The sequence below is a fragment of the Archocentrus centrarchus genome, chromosome 18 (genome assembly GCF_007364275.1).
Source record: "Archocentrus centrarchus isolate MPI-CPG fArcCen1 chromosome 18, fArcCen1, whole genome shotgun sequence".
Lineage (NCBI taxonomy): Eukaryota > Metazoa > Chordata > Actinopteri > Cichliformes > Cichlidae > Archocentrus > Archocentrus centrarchus.
In genome coordinates this window covers 15,539,845-15,559,909 of record NC_044363.1, presented here as the reverse complement: position 1 = coordinate 15,559,909, position 20,065 = coordinate 15,539,845, and the positions used below count along the sequence as shown (strand labels likewise).

General features: G+C 39.7%; 1 protein-coding gene across 2 annotated transcripts; it reads left to right on the top strand.

Annotated features, from left to right (window-relative positions):
* Window positions 1-2,986: 2,986 nt before the first annotated feature.
* On the top strand, window positions 2,987-18,377 carry LOC115797140 (receptor-interacting serine/threonine-protein kinase 3-like). Of its 2 annotated transcripts, XM_030753626.1 has the most exons (13): window positions 2,987-3,082; window positions 7,025-7,188; window positions 7,265-7,433; window positions 8,367-8,522; window positions 9,872-10,023; window positions 10,940-10,989; window positions 12,595-12,756; window positions 13,189-13,271; window positions 13,408-13,471; window positions 13,779-13,843; window positions 15,224-15,275; window positions 15,393-15,580; window positions 18,132-18,377. In XM_030753626.1, the coding sequence occupies exons 2-13, from the start codon at window positions 7,031-7,033 to the stop codon at window positions 18,351-18,353; spliced, it is 1,521 nt and encodes a 506-aa protein (XP_030609486.1). In that variant the 5' UTR covers window positions 2,987-3,082; window positions 7,025-7,030; the 3' UTR covers window positions 18,354-18,377. The 2 variants fall into 2 exon arrangements, with proteins under 2 accessions (XP_030609486.1, XP_030609487.1); XM_030753627.1 differs by lacking the exon at window positions 2,987-3,082 and having other exon boundaries at window positions 6,771-7,188.
* The last annotated feature ends 1,688 nt before the right edge of the window (window positions 18,378-20,065 follow it).

Genomic DNA, 20,065 nt, shown 5'->3' with positions numbered 1-20,065 from the left:
AGAAAAGCAATTTAAGGGACTTTGAATGGTTGTGATTGCGGGCTGGTCTGACTGTTTCAGAAACTTCTGATCTACTGGGATTTTCTCACGCTACCATCTCCGAGGTGTACGGAGAATGTTCTGAAAAAGAAAAAATATCCAGTGAGTGGCAGTTCTCTGGGAGAAAATGCTTTGTTGATGTCAGAGGTCAGAGGAAAATGACAACAGTAACTCAAGTAACCACTCATTACAACCAAGGTATACAAAAGAGCAACATGCCGAACCTTGACGCTGATGGGCTACAGCAGCAGAAGGCCACACCAGGTGTCACCCTTGTCGGCTAAAAACAGGAAACCGAAGCTACAATTCACACAGATTCACCGGAACTGGACAAGAATGCTACCTGGTCCGATGAGCCTCGATTTCTGCTGCTACATTCAAATGGCAGGTTCAGAATTCGGCATAAACAACATGATCCCGCCCTGTACAAACAGATCAGGGTGTTGATAATAGTGTGGGGGATATTTTCCTTGCACACTTCAGGCCGCTGAGTACCAACTGAGCATCATTTAAAAACAACAACAGCCTGCCTGAGTATTGTTGCTGACCATGTCCATCCCAACAATGTGTTCTGATGGCTGCTTCCAGCAGGATAAAGCGCCATGTGACAAATCTCAGATCATCTCAAACTGATTTCTTGAGCATGACAATGAATTCTCTGCACTCAGACGGCCTCCACAGTCACCAGGTCTTAGTTCATTAGAGCACCTTTGGGATGTGGTGGAATGGGAGATTCTCATCATGGATGTGAAATGTTAAAACTTTGTCCTAGAGATCTTAACATGTGATGTATTTGTCATTGTTACAGTATGTAGATTTGTTGGCCAGATCAGAGTTTAAATGGAAATAAAATGCTCTATTACACTTATTCTGCTCTGATATTTATAGTATGACATGAACAACAGATCACTGAAATGTACAGCAGGGTAAATCTTCATTGGCATGCCTGCGGGCCTGCTTCAAATGTTACACAGGGCCACCACTGGCCTGTGGGCCGCAATCTGAGAAGCCTGTGTCCTTGATAAGGACGCCTGTTGCCAACACTGACAAAAAACATTTTTTTGCAATCCCGAGTCAAAGTTTCAGGCCATAATCTAAGGATTTTACTCACTAACTTCTGAGAAAATAACTCAAAATTGAGAAAATAACTTGGATGATGTGTGGAGTTAAGTTAAAAAAAAAAAAATGACACCAACTGGTTTTGACAATACAGCAGCACAAGTAACACTTGCCTCATCCTTCAGAGCAGTTTTTATTTGTCAAAGCTGCTCTGAAGCTGCTCTAAAGGACCCTAACATACGTGGGTTTTAAACCCTCACTTCACTTTTATTCCTACACAGTGCAAATCTGCTGTTATCAGTGGTGGTGTTCAGAGATCAGTCTGCCTCTTTCCAGAGCTTTAGTGTTACGCTACAACACCTCATGTTGCCCTCCAATGATTGTTTGGTCTATTTAGTTGCAGCTGTTCCCACACCTGCGAGCTTACAACCCAGCTAACACAGAAAGGCTTGATAAATGAAAGTTGACAAAAAGAAGGCAGTCCCTTTTTTTCAAGAATAAAGCCTGTTTGAAAATATGTATGTGCACCTAGTTCCACACTAGCAGGCTAGACCTGCATGTAGCATGACAAGGCGTACTACTTTGTGGAAAATGGTGCAGCGTTATATTGAATCTCATTTGAGTGTCACAAGAAACATGTTTGAAAAAGAAACCCACCCTCAGTCTTTTTTTTTTTTTATCTTCACTTTTGTTGACCGGTTCATGGATTCATGTGGATCACACTACAGATGAGATGGCTTTGTGAGCCATAAATACATAAATCGTGTGACTAAATTATATATTTATGTCTCTGGATCCTAGTGTGGCCCTCATTCAAACTGGACTTGACACACCTGCTCTACAGGATCAAGAATCTCAGCACACGCACACACACACACACACCATCTGATTCTTTATCATGTGACCGCAGATCAATGTATGACAGCATGTCTGGTGTATGTCTAGACACGCCTATAATAGAAAACAAAGACAGATGAAGGTGTGTACTAGTGCAAGCGTACTTTATCTTCTGGCTTGTAAACAAATCCTGTTGACACGATCCAGTCAGCACCTCCACACTGGAACACACAGACCTCCTACGAGGCTGTTCATTTGCAGTAGATTGCAATTACATAGTTAATTGTTTTTTAACATGATCAACCAAAAATTAAAGCTGGTATTAACCTGAGTCTATAATGATTAAGCAGCTTTTATCTGTAATTATTGCTGGGTATTTATTTATTTGTTTACATTTCAGTACTATTTTTACTTATTGGCCTTTATTTGTCTCATTTGCATCCCTAAATGTTTTAGCTGTCATTCAACCACATAAGGAACGTCAGGGCAGTTTAAGTGTGATGCCTGCTTTGTTAGTCAGATTTGTGGTGCTGTGATTTTGTAAAACCCTCCCATTTACCATAATTCAGCTGACACACTGATACTGAGTTGAGCACCATCTGCCGGCTAAATGAAAAAAAAAAAAAGGTACTGTAACATGAGCCTTATTTTAATAAAATAAATGACTTGGCCAAATCATAGTTTCTTTGTAACATTTTAACTGCCTCTTTTTCTTCTATTCTCTCTCTCTCACCACGTTTAAATTAATCATAAAAATAAACCAACCAGCAAACTGTAATGTTTAAAATTTATTTAAAGCTTATTTTATTTCCAAATACATCTCAAACCAAACATTTCTAATTTTGTGCTAATCCAGTTTATGTTGCATCCATTTTGTATTAAAAATTATATGTATATATTAAAAAAAAATCTGCACAAAGGTGTTTTAAAGGAGTGAATTAGTAACAGTTTTTTTTTTTTTTAAAGAGTATCACAGAAACAGAAGTTAGAGAGAGAGAGAGATTTATGGGATGGAACTGAGCTGCACTTTCACTTCTGCTTTCACCAGGTCCTGCCTCTGCTAGTAGAAAGTCACTGAATGAGCACGAGGGTTTTTACACTCAGGCGGTATGGCTGAATGATGCGGGCGAAGAGCATTTAACTAAGGGTGAGTAATTCCCCAAGCTTTGAAAAATCCACTTGGTTCTCTTGTTAGTGGTTATATGAGTGTGTGGCACTTTGTGATGCTTTTGAACTTTAATGTAGTCTCAATCGGTTTTAAAGTGGACACAACAGTAGGCAGCCTTTAAAATGATCTTATAATGCAATTCAGTGGAACAACACGAGCTCCTAAAGACTCCAATACTTTACAGTGTTCGCAAAAATAAATGTCATAGGCGTTGTTTTCATGGTGTGGCTGTTGTGTTTTTCCCATCTTCGCGAGGTTGCAACTATTTTGTCGACTCTCTGGACTTTCTGTTGCGTGCTTAGGCTGCTGAACAACAAAGAGTGTGGTTTCCTGTATTGCGCAGAGGTGTGAGTTTAAATGCCAGTCCTTTGGCTTTTACAATTTAAAACAGATATTTGAAGAGGCACTTCAGCGCCTCCAAATATAATTCTGAACTTCCTTAATAAATGGAAGCAGTAAAGCAATTATCTTTGTTATTTATGATCTTTGTATAAGCTGCTGGCAACAGTTACGCAAACTAACCACATGACACCTTTGAGAGGAGAAGTAAACATTTTCAAAGGGGAAATTCTTTAAATCCCCCCGATATGAAAGTCGTTACCCACCACTTCTGCTCTTACAGGATTGATTTTGGCATTATGGTATAAATTTCAAGTTAAATAAGACCCAGAAAATATTTATTTCCTTTATTTCCTATTTATTTGTATAGGGGCAAGTATGTAGTGTGAAGCAGTGCCACATACATCAGTGTTTAACCCTGTGAGGTCTGAGTGGTAACCCTAATCCTAAACCTATGTTTTGGTGAGAAGCTACAGATCCTTTCTCCAAAACAGAAGATGGCACCTGTGTTTGGCTTTGCCGCTGCTGCAGCTCTGCTGGTGTAGTTTTACAGTGAGAAATCACTTTTTGGCAGGTGATCAATTTTTGGCACAACACCGGCTGGCTGCTCGAGAGGACTCGCTGCTGTTGATCTGAACAGCTTCACGTGCAGGCTGATGAACTCGGACTCCTTTTCTTTATTTGAGTTACAGATGATTGAGGTCAGTTCTGTGAAAATCTGTATTTTAATCTTCTGACCTCCTGGTGTTGGCGGAGTCTTTTCTGCCATCCATCAATAAAGGGGATAAGATTGTAATACTGGGTGATTTTAACCTTCATATTGATGATGGATCCTATAACATGGCTGTTGACCTTATCACTTTCACAGAATCTTTAAAATTTAGGCAGCATGTTTCTGGCCCCATGCATATAAAGGGCCACGCATTGGATATTGTTTTCTCCCTGGGTTTAAAGATAAATGATGTATGTGTGGAGGACGTACATGTGAGTGACCATAGCTGCACATTTTTTGATTTCTCGTTTTGTTTGGATCCTTTGCCATCAGGTCAAGTATTTCTCCATCATCATACTTGCAATTTAGTTACATTTGATAGCTGGTCCTCTTTTGCTACTGTTACTTTACAGGACATCAGTGCTCTCCTTAGCCGTATAAAACTGACTTCAACCCCCTTGATGTCCTCCCTACGTCTTTTTCCATTAGTGTGATTGACTTTATCTTACCTGTATTGTGAAAAAGATTAACACTTCTCTTCATACTGGCTTAGTTCTCAGCTGCTTTAAAGAAGCTGTTGTTGAACCAATATTAACATGTAGACCTAAACTGTTACAGGCCAATACTGTAATTACCTTTTGAGTCAAAGATTTTAGAAATAACAGTAATAGAACAACTTATCTATTTCTTGGAAGAAAACAATGTTATGGGCATTTTCCAGTCTGTTTTTTCATAAATTGCACTCCACTGAATCCATCCATCCATCCATCCATCCATCCACTCAAGGGTTACAGTGGGCTGGAGCCTATCCCAGCTGCCATAAGATGAGAGGCAGAGTACACCCAGTCTTTTCCCAGGGCTAACTCAGAGAGACAGACAAATATTCGCACTCACATTTAGACCCATGGGCAATTTAGAATAACCTATTAACCTAACCCAGCTAATGTCTAGTGACATTTTGATGGCAGTAGACTCAGAAGAGTATACACTTCTGGTATTCAAGTCAATTAAATTTTATTAATACACTGCCAAATCACAACAAACAGTTGCCTCAAGGCGCTTTTTATAGTAAGATAAAGACCCTACAATAATTACCGAGAAAACCCAACAGTCAAACAACCGAGTATTTGGTGACATTGGGAAGGAGAAACTCCCTTTTAACGGGAAGAAACCTCTGGCAGAACCAGGCTCAGGGCGGGGCAGTCATCTGCTGCAACCAACTGGAGGTGAGGGGAGAGAGACAAGACAAAAAACATCCTGTGGAAGAGAGCCAGAGATTAATAATAACTAATGATTAAATGCAGAGTGGTGTATAAGTAAGTAAGTAAGTAAAACTATTTATATAGCACCTCTCAAGACAGGTGGCACGAAGTGCTTCACAACAGGACAGAGAATAATAAAAACAATTAAACAAATGCCAAGCTAAAAAGATGAGTTTTTAAAAGACCAGAGTAAAAAGAGGTGAATTGAAAAACAAAAAAGTGCATCATGGAATCCCACTTCTGTTTTTTTTTTCCCCACCAGCAGCCTAGGCCTATTGCAGTGTAACTGTAATTTGAGCGAGTAGATGACTGGGTCAGAGCATCTCCAAATCTGGGTGTTCTCAGTCTGCAGTGGTCAGGATCTATACAAAATGGTCCAAGGAAGGAACAGTGGTGAACCAGCAACAGGGTCATGAGAAGCCCAGGCTAAATGATACATGCAGTGATTGACGGCTGACCTGTGTGGTCTGATCCAACTGTAGCTCAAATTGTGAAAAAGTTCATTTCTGAATACACAGTGCATCACAGTTTCTTCTGTATGGGGCATGGCTGCAGACAAGTCAGATTGCCCATGATGAGCCCCGTCAGCTGCTGAAAGCTCCAACAATGGGCATGTGAGTGTCAGAAACAGACCACAGAGCAATGGAAGAAAGTGGCCTGGTCTGATGAATCACATTTTCTTTTACATCACTTGGATAGCTGGGTGTGTTGCTTACCTGGGGAACACCTGGCACCAGGATGCATTATGGAAAGAAGGTAATCCAGCAGAGACAGTGTGATGCTTTGGGCAATGTTCTGGTGGGAAACCTTGGATCCTGCCATCCATGTGGATGTTACTGTGACACATACCACCTACCTAAGCATTGTTTCAGATCATGTACACCCTTTCATGGAAACGGTATTCCCTGATGGCTGTGGCTCCTCTTTCAGCAGGATAATGCTTCCTGCCACAAAACAAAAATGGTTCAGGAATGGTTTGAGGAGCACAATGAGTGCAAATTTGAGGTGTTGACTTGGCCTCCAAATTCCCCAGATCTCAATCAATCAAGCATCTGTGGGATGTGCTGGACAAACAAATTCGATCCATGGAGGCCCCGCCTTGCAACTTACAGTACTTAAAGAATGTATTGCTAACATCTTGGTGCAGATACCACAGCACACCTTCAAGGGTTTTTCGGAGTCCATGCCTTGACGGGTCAGGGCTGTTTTGCCAGCAAAAGGAAGAACAACACAAATTTAGGCTGGTGGTTATAATGTTTTGCTTGATCAGTGTATTTGTGTTTTTAAAAAGCATCCAGCCATCCATCCATGAGTAAATGACTGTTCACTAAAATATCAGGCTTCAAAATCCACCCATGTGAAATATGTGTAGAACTGAAATGTGTAAACTTCTCTTTAGGTCTTTAAACCTTCACATTACTTTAATTATCGAATTTAATTATTGAATCTGGACTGTAATCATGAATTGAAGCTACTGATTGCTGTTGCCTGCTTGACAATACAGTCAGTCATTAAAGAATAAAAACAGTAACAGGAGAAAGTCTCGGGGAACTTCCTTTATGTTTTGTTAACCATAAGGATGTAACTGTAACCCTCTTCTTCTTCTAGTGAACTATGGCACTGCGCAGCTCTCTCCCTCACATGGAGATTGGAGACTCTGACCTTGAAGGCTGGGAAGTGAAAGGCTCTGGTGGTTTTGGACAAGTCTACAAAGTCAGACATAAAAAGTGGTGGTGTGATGTGGCTGTTAAACTGCTCCATTGCGATGATGGGTAAATGGTTACACAGAGTGTTTTTAGAAAATAAAACAGGTTGAAGTTTACTAATGGGAAAATCCAACACACACAGGACCAGTTCATCCTTGCTGCGTGAAGTCAAAATGATGAGTAAAGGAAGCAGCCCATATGTCATTCAAGTCCTTGGGGTCTTCAAGGGTCAACTGCCCTTTTCTGGGCCATCAGTAAAGCTTGGGCTGGTCATGGAATTCATGGAGAGAGGATCACTGTTTTCTCTGCAGGTAAACAACAAACCTGGTCCATCTACAGGAGGACCCGAAGGCTTGACCTATCACAGTGTCCAAACCACCCAGAACTACCTGTCCTAGGAATAGGGAAATGTCATGCTTTAATTTAAAAGGCCTATTTGGTTAAGCTTAGATAAACACTGCTGTTTCAAAGGTAGAAGTAACATTGCCACCATGGTAACAAGACATGTGCTTAATGCTGGGAACTAGTCATGTATATAATAAGAAGAAATCAATGCTGGCTAGTGGTTAGATATGGTAAATAAATCTTGGTTTGACGTTTTCTTCAGGTTAAGTTGAGCAAATGGCAGGACTGATTATTTAAAAACTTCATTAACATCTTTTGCTCATATGGACAAGAGGGTAGATCTGGAGACTGGGCAGCTAACCCTAACACTGGTTTATTATGTATACAGTAACTTCACGCCTTAAAAGTTGAGCAGTATGATATAGAAGTCTATTGGGACTCACCTTTATGGAAAGTACACATATTTGTGACTCAGTTTAGGGTCAGTAGCACAGTAGTATATCTGTTCTTAAATCAATTAGCTTAACCTTAGCTGATGCTAAGATGCTAAATTAGTATGTAAGCATAAAAATATTTAATCTACCAACTAACTATTTAGACTGAAGGACTGCTGTATTAAAGCCCAGCCTAATAGAGCTGTTAGCATGGCTCTAGACAAAAACAGACCATTCTCCTTCAAAAATATAATACGGAGGAAAGGTAAGGCAGGTTTCCTTGTATAGCACATTTAAACAACAAAGTTGTCGCATTGCAAAAAGCCACATGCAAATAATTGGGTACAAATTAATAAATGAAGTACAAATATAAGATTATACTGATCTAAATAGTAAGAAAAGTGATTGTCATTTACACTATTTGTAAAAGTGTAATACCAAAATGATCTGTCCTTACTCTAACAGAGAAATTTACAAGGACCCCCGCCCTGGCCCCTGGCCTTCAGACTGACCCACCAGGTGGCCCTGGGTATAAACTTCCTCCACAATCTTTCTCCTGCCCTGCTGCACTTGGACCTGAAGCCGAGCAACGTGCTGCTGGACTCCTCTCTGAATGCCAAGGTGATTTCCAAGGCTTTAAAACATTGCTTGGCTGATTGAGAAGCAATTATTGTTTTAAAATTGGTGGAGCAGAAATACAGAAAGCTGCTTTTTCCTCTCCTTGTGAAACCCTTAAACCTTCAAATCACTAGCCTCAAACACAGAGGTCCTATATGGTCACGTCTTCCAAATGTTTTTCATTTGACTTACAGCCGCAGCCTTTAGTCCAAAACACAATGACACCACGCTATATACCACAAAAAGGCTTTACACAACTGTAAAACTGCTGTAGTTCCTTCTCAAAAGAGGGCCAGACCTCATCCAGCTGTATTTACTGAGACTGAATCAGAGACCTTATAAGAAACACAACATTGGAAGAATGCTGAGTAAAGATGTTGCTAGTCTGGGATTTGTACTCAGACAGCTGCGGACACCACAGATGAGCCTATGAATGCAAGTTTATAAATTAAAGATAACCCTGCCTCTCACCTAATAGCAGCTGGGATAGGCATCAGCCTCCCCCATGATCCTGAATTAGATGATGAAAATGGATAGATGGGTTTAGTATTAATATATGAGCAGAAATCAGATTTATAGCAATAAAGTTTGTTAAAAGGTTTTAAATCCACACCTTAATATCGTGAGCTTAATATTGGGAGCATCTCCTTACTTTATTATAATGTATTCCTGTAATAATGAATTTTTTTAAAGGTTTTGGATGAATAAAAATTAATTTAGTTATTTTAGTTAATTTAGTTATTATACAAAACTAAGCCTACATATCATTCAGATGTCAGGCTCAACCATAAATTAAACTGTTACTCTTTCCTTCATCATTATTCTTATTTCTAATTAATAAAAATATCTTTTGAAGGCCTGTTTTAGTGCCCTGTAGCTATCTAAAGCTATTTAAAAATATTTTCTTTCACCACCATTTTTTCTGTCACTTGTGTATTTTAGCATTAAATTAAAATATAATATTTTCAGGAAGTTGAAGTAAAGCAATTTTTCTGTTGACCAAGTGATAAAACTTGCTTCCTCTATATGGGGTTTCACCGTTAAGTTTTACGTCAGCCTTTTTTGTGGAAGTTTTTTTTAAATCTTTTTTTTCATTGCAGAGGTAGCTAAAGTGTAACTCTCATACACCTCCAATCGTGAATGTAGATTTAAATGATTATTTAAGACTATTTTCACCCTTTGACGGGCTTTAAAAATGAACCTCAACATCAAAGACAGGAAAGATAACACTTTCATAAACACTGTTTTTTAAAAAAAAAAAAAGAATCAGTAATATTTTAACATTGTGCCCATCAGGTCCATTCGATAACAATCTGCTTAATTTCTTCTCCTTTCCCCCCGCTTCCCTCTAGCTTACAGATTTTGGCCTTGCCAGGTTTTCCCAAAGTGTGACACGAATCTCCAAGAAGGACAGGGAAGAAGAAGAAGGGGGAACTATCAGCTACATGCCCCCAGAGGCATTCAGCATCTCATACAACCCCAGGCGGGCATCTGATATCTACAGGTAGAGAGCGGAGCATCTGTTTATCATTTATTTAAGAAGTACTACCAATGCCTAAATTCAGATTTACAGCCTTCAAGGTTTAGAGTAATTTTTGTAATAAAAGTGTAATTAAACGTCTCATAAATCATCTTAAAACACAGATTATTTAATTTAGAATGTGCACTTTTCGTGTTTTTCCATAGCCATTAAACATGGGCTCAGTCCCGGTATATATATGTTAAAATGAGAATGGTAAAAGTCCTTAAACACACGAGGTAAACATGTTCTGGGTAACTTGACAGAGCAGTGGTTTCCAAAGTGTGGGCTGTGGGCGAAGGTACTGCAGGTGGGCCGCAGTAATAATTCAGTCTGAAATTACTCACAAGCATGCATAGTTACATATTTATATAAATGTATTTATTTATATAAAAAAGTGAATTAAAACTGGTAATAGGAGCTTTTTAGTTTGTGATATTACTCATTACTCTGACTCAAATTTACTGCTCTTGTATTGAAGTTTGTGTCCCAGTGGCAAGTGGGACATTATTGGCTTCAGCATTAGCATGTTACACATGACTGGGTAGTATTAGTAATTTATAGCCAACAGCCTGTGTTGTTTAAATCAATTTTTCAAGGAAATACATCACGTTTACTTGTATTTTGACTGAGGGTAGGGGAAAGGGGCCCCGCAGCACTCTTGACTTTGGGAACTACTGTGATAGAGGAACCATTTACACTAATGGTTATCATGTGACTTCCTCATGTGACACAACTGCAGCCAGTTTAAGACCTCCTCCTGGGCTCAATGTAATCTGGTTTTGTTGTTTTTGTTGATGTCATGGAGCAGACAAAAACAAACTGACAGCCAGGCTCTACAATAGCAGCAGATATACAGGGTTATAATTGTTGTCTATAACTCTCTGTGTCTCTCTTTCAGCTATGGTATACTGCTGTGGTCCATTGTCACAGGAAAAGAACCATATCCATGTAGGTATCTCTATGAGCTGACCTTCACAGCATTTGTCTTCTCCTCTCTTTGCTCAAAAATTGCTTCTAGCCACTCTTATTTGACCTCCAGCATTACATGAATTAATACATATTGACTGATCCTCTTATTGTTCCTGTAGTATATAGTTAATTCAGCTGTTATACAATTTTAAAATAGAGCCACATGGACAAGCATTGTGTAACTTATTGGAACTTAAGCTTATTTAAACAGAAAGAATAACTAAAAGAAAGTCCATTGCGCTCAGGCCAGTATGTGTGTAGATTCCCCAGCTGCAGCTTGTATTTGTGAGGACTCACTCTTCACCCTCTGATGTAATGACAAATTAGACTTTGATTTGTCAGCCAAACCAAACAGGAAATTTGACTGTCTGTGATAAGCAGAGTCTAAAAGATGGATGTAACTTCTTAACTCTAAAAAGTGAAGTCAACGCAGAAGTGCCTTAAATCTGCATTCTTTCTTTTTTGCAAGAGGGTTATTTTTGTTATAAAATAATTTTTGGTTGTGTTGAGGTTTCTCACGTGACATCATACGCACATTGCTCGATAACTGTTTGTCATATTGGACGTAATACAACCACCATTTTCTGGAGGAAAATATGTATTTCCTCAACTGTTTGGTGGGGATTTCTTGAGGTTGCTGTCACTGCGTGAAATCAGTTGTAAAGAAGGTGACGCACCTAAAACCGCCCAGTGATTACTTTGGTTACTAGCAGATTGCCAAAGTTGCCTCTTTCAGTACAACTTGAAAAAGTGTGATGCAAACTGGAATTGGAGAAGGTTCACCTTCAAAGTAAAAGTTGTGCCTCAGAGCTGCAGCCAACTTGTTTCAAAAGATGCGACTTTTACTTTGAAGGCAAATGGTCTCCATTGTCAGTTTGCACTACACTTTTCAGTTTCCCTGTAGCGTGGCCATAGAGCTGAACACTGTAAACAAGTCTAGTCTATCACTTACGTTCAAATTACGACGGCAGCAATATGATAGCAACCAAAGCAATCACAAAAGGGTTTTTGCCAACAGTTTGGGGAATACATTTTCCCCAGTGACAGCTGGTTTGTAGACCTTTATGACTGGACTTGAGCAATCATTTTCCCAGAAAGTGCCATCAGCCTCCAGCAACCACCCACAACTAGTCAGAGAATAATAATTTTTTTCCTCACGACCAGTGGTTGCCAGATGGTTGCAGACCAGTCTCTAGGCCTGTGTAACTGGGGCTTATTCACTTATCATAGATCTACCCATTAACATTTGCTCCATTGTTTGAAGTCATATTTCTGGCCACCCAGTAAGCTCAGTATTGGAAGACATGTTTTGGCTTTTTAGGTGCTATGTGCTGTGTTGTGTGCTATGTTCTCATGCTACTAAAACACCGATATGAAAGAGTGAGGCGAGCGTCCCACAGCAGTAAATTTATAGTCCAGCAAACCAAAAACAATGACATTGTTTTACACTTAATCCTTTGTTAATATGAATCTATTTGTTAGATAAACCTTAATGTATGGAGAACCATATTACTTGAAAATAAGCATTAGTGCAGGCCCTTAAAATGTTGGATTCCCTCTAATGTGCACATCCCTCTGATGCAGACGCACCGTCCAGCATAGTTCGTTTCCGCATCCCACAGGGAGACCGTCCATCACTGGATGAGATCCGGCGTCTGGCTGCAGGACTTGCTGGGTTAGCTCGACTAATGGAGCTCATGCAGAGATGCTGGGAGACAAAACCTGCTCAAAGACCCAACGCCCATGGTAAGAAAACTTGGTGGTTTGGTTGCCTTAGATCCTGAGGTGGGACACTACTGGCCCTGCCAAAGTTGAGGCTTAAATTTGAAGGTAGTTTTGCAATCAGGGACCTTTGGCTTTTGATGATAAATAATTATTATTATAAATGGAGATATCTCAATTACTTCTTAGATAAGTTTGCTGGCTCAAATTTGGGTTAAAAATGTGAATTCAGTTTGTTATTTGCCTCATAAATAAAACTGTTGTTTTTAGCTTTAAACATGTTTTTGACAGATTTCTAAAATATTTGAATTTTCTTCTTTTTATAAGAGGTGCTCTAATAAATTTGTTCTATTCAGTAAACTTGCACTGTGTTTACACTAAATGTCACTGTTTTAATTGCTGAACAAATCTGTGATGTGATGTCTCAAGCCAGGCTGTCATTTGCTTCCTCCACAGCGTGCACAATTGTAACAGAAGAACTGTATAAGATGCACAAACGTGCAATTACTGATGCTGTTCATGAAGTGCTGAAGAAACTGGTGAGGAACAAATCTCTTGTTCACATGAACCAAAGTAACTTTAAGACACTGTGAAATTTTGACATGATGCAGCAAATAATTTTTTTTTCTTAATTTACGTCATGGCTTGATTTGTTGTCTCTCTTCCTCTTTCCAGGACCAGACCGAATCAGAGGAAATAACAGAGCAGTTTCAGAGGGTTTCTGTTACTCAGTCTTCAGGTGTGGTTTACTAAATCAGCATATATGATGATATGTCTCAATTCAATGTTAAGATCATAAGTTTCTGTGCTAAACAGAAGGAAAAAAAAGCATTAAAATGCTTTGCTGCAGCTTTTAATTGCCTCTAATTGTCTTCAAAATATAAATTTCTATCTTACATTACCTTAATTTAACTCAAAAGCCCATTTAAAGTTAAAACATTTACCAGTCTTTCCAGCCAGTAATTAACTGCTGATGCAGAACTACAAAAAGACGTCTTACAGTACCGCACTGCCATTTTTTTTGGTCTTATTTTTATTTTTTGCAGTGAGAGTCAGAGTGGAACGTGCGCACATTTGTGAAGATGTGCAGACAGGGCGTCCGCCCATTCAGGTAAAATTAACGAGCAATGTTTTGTTGACTTCATCACTCAGAAATGATATAAATAAAATAATTGGCTCAAAACACTATTTACTGTAGGTATAAACATTTTAATACCACCAGTGGTGTCATACATTGGCCTTTGACCAACCAAACAAAAACAACATTCAGCAACTCAGAATGTGGTCTGTGAAATATCTTTCTCTTTTTGCCACAAATTGGTCAATACGACATTGTTTCAACACTACACTTCTTCAGTTGTGAGGAAATAGTCACTTCAAACCGCACAAGGGGAATTTTCGCAGAAGAATACTGAACACAAGACAGACGGTTCGAAGGACGCCTTCAACCTAAAAATAAAATATCTAAGTGAGCTAAGTAAAGGTGGCACCGGTCATCCCTTATTGAGGGCAGCTGCACTCTTATCTCATGATAGTTGTCAGGGTCTCACATTTCAATGCACAGGCTACATTTATAGTAGAATAATATAGATTTGCACTTGTTTATTATCTAGAACTGCTGGTCTAGTGCTTTTACACAAAACTCACATGTTTTACCATCACTGGTCATAAAAAAAAAAAAAAAAAAAAAAATCCAAAATAGTTTTTCAACATGTTGTAATTCAAGTCATTTAAATGGGAACTAGACTTCTGCATCTCCTCAGTTCTTGAATTTCACAAGTGAAAAAGTCCATATAGGAAGTAGGACACAGTGGAGCAACAGGACTTTCATGTGGGTGAATGGGAATTGACTCTTATGTGAAACCATAAGTTAATTCTGACTATGGAGCATACGCACGCACCATACTTGTGCAATGAAAGCCAAATATAAACTGACTATAAGTAAAGATTTGCTCTTTGATTTATTTTTTTTGCTACTGACAATCAAAAAAAAAAATCTAGTGCTTCAAACACTCGTATATTTTATATATTTATTTATTCATTAGTCTGTCTTAATTATTAAAAGACATAAGTTAAGTTTGTGCATATCTTTTAAACTGATAGGATGACAACCATGAGAGACTTTCAGTGTAAAGTACTGAGCCTTTATGTGATTTGTTGCTACTGTTATAATTATCAGCATTACTATTTTTGAGCCCTAATCCAAGGAAAGCTAAGCTGTGGTAAAGCTTCAGTCAGCCACTGTCATCACAGGTTTACACAACTTCACCACACTGAATATGCAAGAACCATTGAAATAATTTTCATTACTACTGAATCCCAGTAAAACCCTGTAAAAACTGTAAGAAAATGAGGCCGGCAAAGATGATTTCCCCTCACATTTATTCCACATTGAACATTTGGCTTTTAATCTCCCTCTTTTAACTTGCAGCTTTAAATCCTGTTACACGCAACTAACAGAGCAATTCTTTTACTTTACCCTTTGTTGCAGGAAGTGGCTGGTGGTTGGGCTGCAATTCAAAGAGACAGTGCAAGCGGTAAAGGTAAGAAGTAGGCAGAACAGAAACGGTTGACTGAGGGGAGGAACCTTTAGTTTTAGGTCATGATCCAGACAAACAAATTGCGGTGTGATGTTTAAAGATAAATGTGTTGCCTTCCAGATTTGCCTTCACCTCAAGCCACCATTTTGACGGATGTGGACCATCCCCGCTCAGCAGACTACAAAATGAAACCATCCTCTGTTCAGCCCATTCAGTCGCAGCCCCCGTTGACTCCGATTTCTTTAAAGTTGCCGCAAAATAAAACACCAAAAAAATCTTTAAAGGAAAGCTTTTCTCCTCAGTACCAGGTACTTTTTATTTTTTTTACTGTGTCACTGAGTTTGATTTTTCCCACAATGAGCAGGTCTGATTTTTTTTAAAGTAAAAGATCCCAAATATCCTCCCAATATGCCAAATAATAATTAACTGAATAACTTAAATTAATCCAACATCTACCAGGAAATTTTGACCTGGTTAGGATTATATACATATCAACCTCTTTTTACCCATATTGCACACCCAGTTTGAAATCTCATTGCAGAATGTAAGAAACTTCATATCATCATCTACTTTCTGAAAAGCTGCAACTATCTAACACTAATGTTACTTCCAAGTGGCTTGGGGATGACCTTGTGGATGTCAACAAAGAATTAAAAAAAATACATTTGTTATTAAATGTGTGGTAATAATTATAAATTATAAATTAAATCATATATTATAAATAAAATATATGCACTAGGTAATCTTAAAACGTTGTATCAACTGATATTTCCATTTTAATATTTTTTACTTCTAATTAATTCATTTATCAATTTATTCATTTATTTTCAAATATAAGTACTTCTTTGTATCTTCCATTGTATGTCCATCCCCCCTTTAGACACTATATGGACAGAAGTAGTGGGCCACATCGCTTAATCTTTTAAATCAGATGTTTTCAGTATCAATTGCCACAGGTGTATAAAATCAAGTGCCTAGCCATCGAGTTAGCTTTTTCAGACATTTGTGAAAGAATGAATTGCTCTAAAGAGTGTGGTGGGAAGAGTGAGCTCATGACCATAGGTGAGGATAGTGACAGAGATTGACCAGTAAATCAACCGCTTTGCTTTTATGCTGAGCAGAGCTCTCTTCTTACCATGACAGACCGGTGCAGCGTCCGCATCCGCAGCCCCAATCTGTCTGTCAGTCTCTCGTGCCCTTCTCCCATTACTTGTGAACAACACCTCGAGATACTTAAAGTCCTCCACCTGCGGCAGCAACTCATCCCTGACCCGGAGTGGGAACTCCACCCTTTTCCGGCTGAAGACCATGGCCTCAGACTTACATGTGCTAATTCTGATACCTGCCTCTTAGCACTCGGCTGCAAATGGCTCCACTGTGAGCTGGAGGCCACCACCTGATGAAGCCAACAGGACCACATCATCAGCAAAGAGCAGAGATGATATTCTGAGGCCACCAAGGCAGAAGCCTTCTGCCACTTGGCTACGGCTAGAAATTCTGTCCATAAAAATGATGAATAGAACCGATGACAAAGGGCAGCCCTGACGAAGGCCAACACCCACGGGAAACAAGTCTGATTTATTGCTGGCAATGCAGACCAAGCTCTCACTGCAGTTGTACAGGGACTGAACGGCCTGTAACAACGGGCCAGACACCCCATACTCCCACAGCACCCCCCCAACAGGATACCCCAAGGGAGGTGGTTAAATGCCTTATCCAAATCCACAAAATACATGTAGACTGGATGGGAAAACTCCCAGGCATACTCGAAGATCCTCGAGAGGATAAAGAGCTGGTCCAGCGTTCTTGAAAACCTCATTGTTTCTCTTGAATCCGAGGTTCAACTAACTTAAGAACTCTCCTTTCCAGCTCACTGGTATAAACCTTCCCGGGGAGGCTGAGGAGTGTGATCCTCTGATAGTTGGAGCACATCCTCCGGTCCTCTTCTTTAAAGATAGAGACAATTACCCCAGTCTGCTGATCCAGAGGCACCGCCTCAGATTTCCAGGCATGTTGCAGAGGTGTGTCAGCCAAGACAGCCCCAGACAGTTAATTTTTTTTAATCTATTTTTTTCATCATGGCTTTGTCAGTATTGCCGGTTGGCCAGTAGACATGCCCAGAACATCTCACCCAAGAGGCGCCCAGGAGGCATCCTAATCAGATGCCTGAGCCACCTTAGCTGGCTCCTTTTGATGTGGAGGAGGAGTGGCTCTACTTTGAGCCCCTCACGAATGGCTGCACTCTCCAAAGGGAGATCGGCCGGTAAATCGACAACTTCGCTTTTACGCTCAGATCCCTCTTCACCACGACAGACTGGTGCAGCGTCTGCAGGAGCAGCCCTGATCTGTCTGTCGATGTCCTGTTCCCTTCTCCCATCACTCGTGAACAAGACCCCGTGATACTTGAACTCCTCCACCTGGGGCAGCAACTTGTCCCTGAGCCAGAGTGGGCACTCCACCCTTTTCTAGCTGAGGACCATGGCCTCAGACTTAGAGATGCTGATTCTCATGCCAGTCGCTTCACACTTGGCTGCAAACCGTTCCACTGCGAGCTGGAAGCTAACAGGACCGCATCATCCTCAAAAAGCAGAGATGAGATTCTGAGGCCACATGGCTATGCCTAGAAATTGTCACTGATTCTGTTCATAATTTTTATGGAGAGAATTTCTAGGCGTAGGTGTAGACATCATACACATCCAACAGTAAAAAAACAAAAAAACAAAAAAGATGTCAGAAACCAAGCAAAGTTAACAAAATGCTTGTAAGTTATTCTGCTCTACTCATAGCTTCATGGCTTTGCATTTGCTTATATCTTGAACCTGCTCAAACAAATATTCTTCTTCTCTCTCCTCTCTGCAGCGTCAGTTCTCCAGCCCCGACAATTTCTTCTGCCATACTGCACGTAGACTCAACATAAGCCTATGCAATGTAACTGGATTGCAATTAGGTGACAACAACACCATGCACATCCACGCCTCAGATTCCATGGAGCGGAAGAGGCACCCAACAGCACCATCTACCGTTAATGTCCCCCTGCCACACTTGGGAAGCAGGGGGGACAAGACTGGAGGAGCTGACTGAATGTCATGTCTAATTTTTTGTTATATTTCACTATTTTTTTTTTGGGGGGGGGGGGGGGGGGGTTGTCTTGTCAAATGGAAGGTCATATAAGTTTTTTTCTATGTTTGTTTTTTTAATCTTTATAAGTAGTAGCAGGATGTCATTGATTTTTAAATCTGGACAGGTTTCAGAAAGGGTTTTTGTATCATGCTGGCATTTAAAGTTATATTTTTTATTGTCTGCATTATTTATTCTGCTTATTTTTGTTTTAAATGTTGAAACCAGTGAGTAAAATCTCACACCTCCTTTTTGCACTGTCAGCAGTAGAATTATGAGCCAAGTGTGGTCATATGGTTGTGCTTTTTCACCAACTGTGGTCAACAAATATCCACAGTTGCAGTGCCAGCACATCATCACAAGCCAGAAATCACCTTAACGACAGAGTGACTATTAATCAGGTCAATATGTGATTAAAAATCAAATGTAGCTCTTTGGATTTGCATTAATGAAATGCACAAACGGAGGGGTGGGACATTTCAATAACTCTGACTTTAGGCCAGTTTTCTTCTGATTGGCTGCCCCAATAGAGGTTTGAATACCAGGTGGGTCAGAGCTGTGTGTTTATGACCATATTAGTAATAACCACTATTAGCCTGAAGTAGAAAAAAAAAATCTGGTACTGTATATCTCAACTGTTGTGTGTGTGTGTATATATATATATATATATATATATATATATATATATATATATATATATATATATATATATATATATATATATAGGGTAGTTTAGAATGACTGAGCTAAGATCCTGTGGGACTTCCACATACAGACAAACATACTTGTGGTGGCTAACCAACTGGACATCATGGTGGTGGACAAACAAAGGAAGAAGGTTGTAGTGATAGATGTTGAAATACTAAGTGATGGCAACATCAAGAAGGAACACGAGAAGCTTGATAAATACCAAGGGCTCATAGAAGAGCTGGAAAGGATGTGGAAGCTGAAGGTAACACTGGTCCCCGTGGTAATTGGAACACTCGGGGCAGTGACCCCCAAACTGGGAGAGTGGCTCCAGCAGATTCCAGGAACAACATCCAAGATCTCTGTCCAGAAGATTGCAGTCCTGGGAACAGCTAAGACACTGCAGAGGACCCTCAAGCTCCCAGGCCTCTGGTAGAGGACCCGAGCTTAAGGGACAAAATACCACCCACAGGGAGAGCTGGAATTTTTTTTTTTGTGCCCCTTTTTTTAAAAAGGGTACCCTGAACCGCGACCCTGAACAGGATAAGCGGAAGCAAATGGATGGATGGATGGATGGATATATTATATATTTTTAAGAATCAGTCATATTGAAATATCAGGTTAAATGAAAGAAGAATGAAGAATTTTCCAGCTTATGATGTGTTTCTTCTTTAAGAAGTTGGTATGCTGGATTTTCACTATGCAGAAGCATGATGTAGCTTCAATGAAGTAGTGGAACAACCCCATGTGAAATATTCATTTGATGTTGTTTTGCTGTATCCATAAAAATCTCGCATATGAGGATAAGTCTGATGGTTCTCTGAACGGTACCAGGTTATTATGTCAAAATTAGCTATCTCAGAATTTTGATTTACTCAGAAGTTTGAGTCACTTGAGGTACCCAACTTTGAGATAACGACTCAAAATGTACACTTGTCTTTGCTTGCCTGTTTTTTTTTCACTTGTTGAAACAAGTTTCCATTGTAACC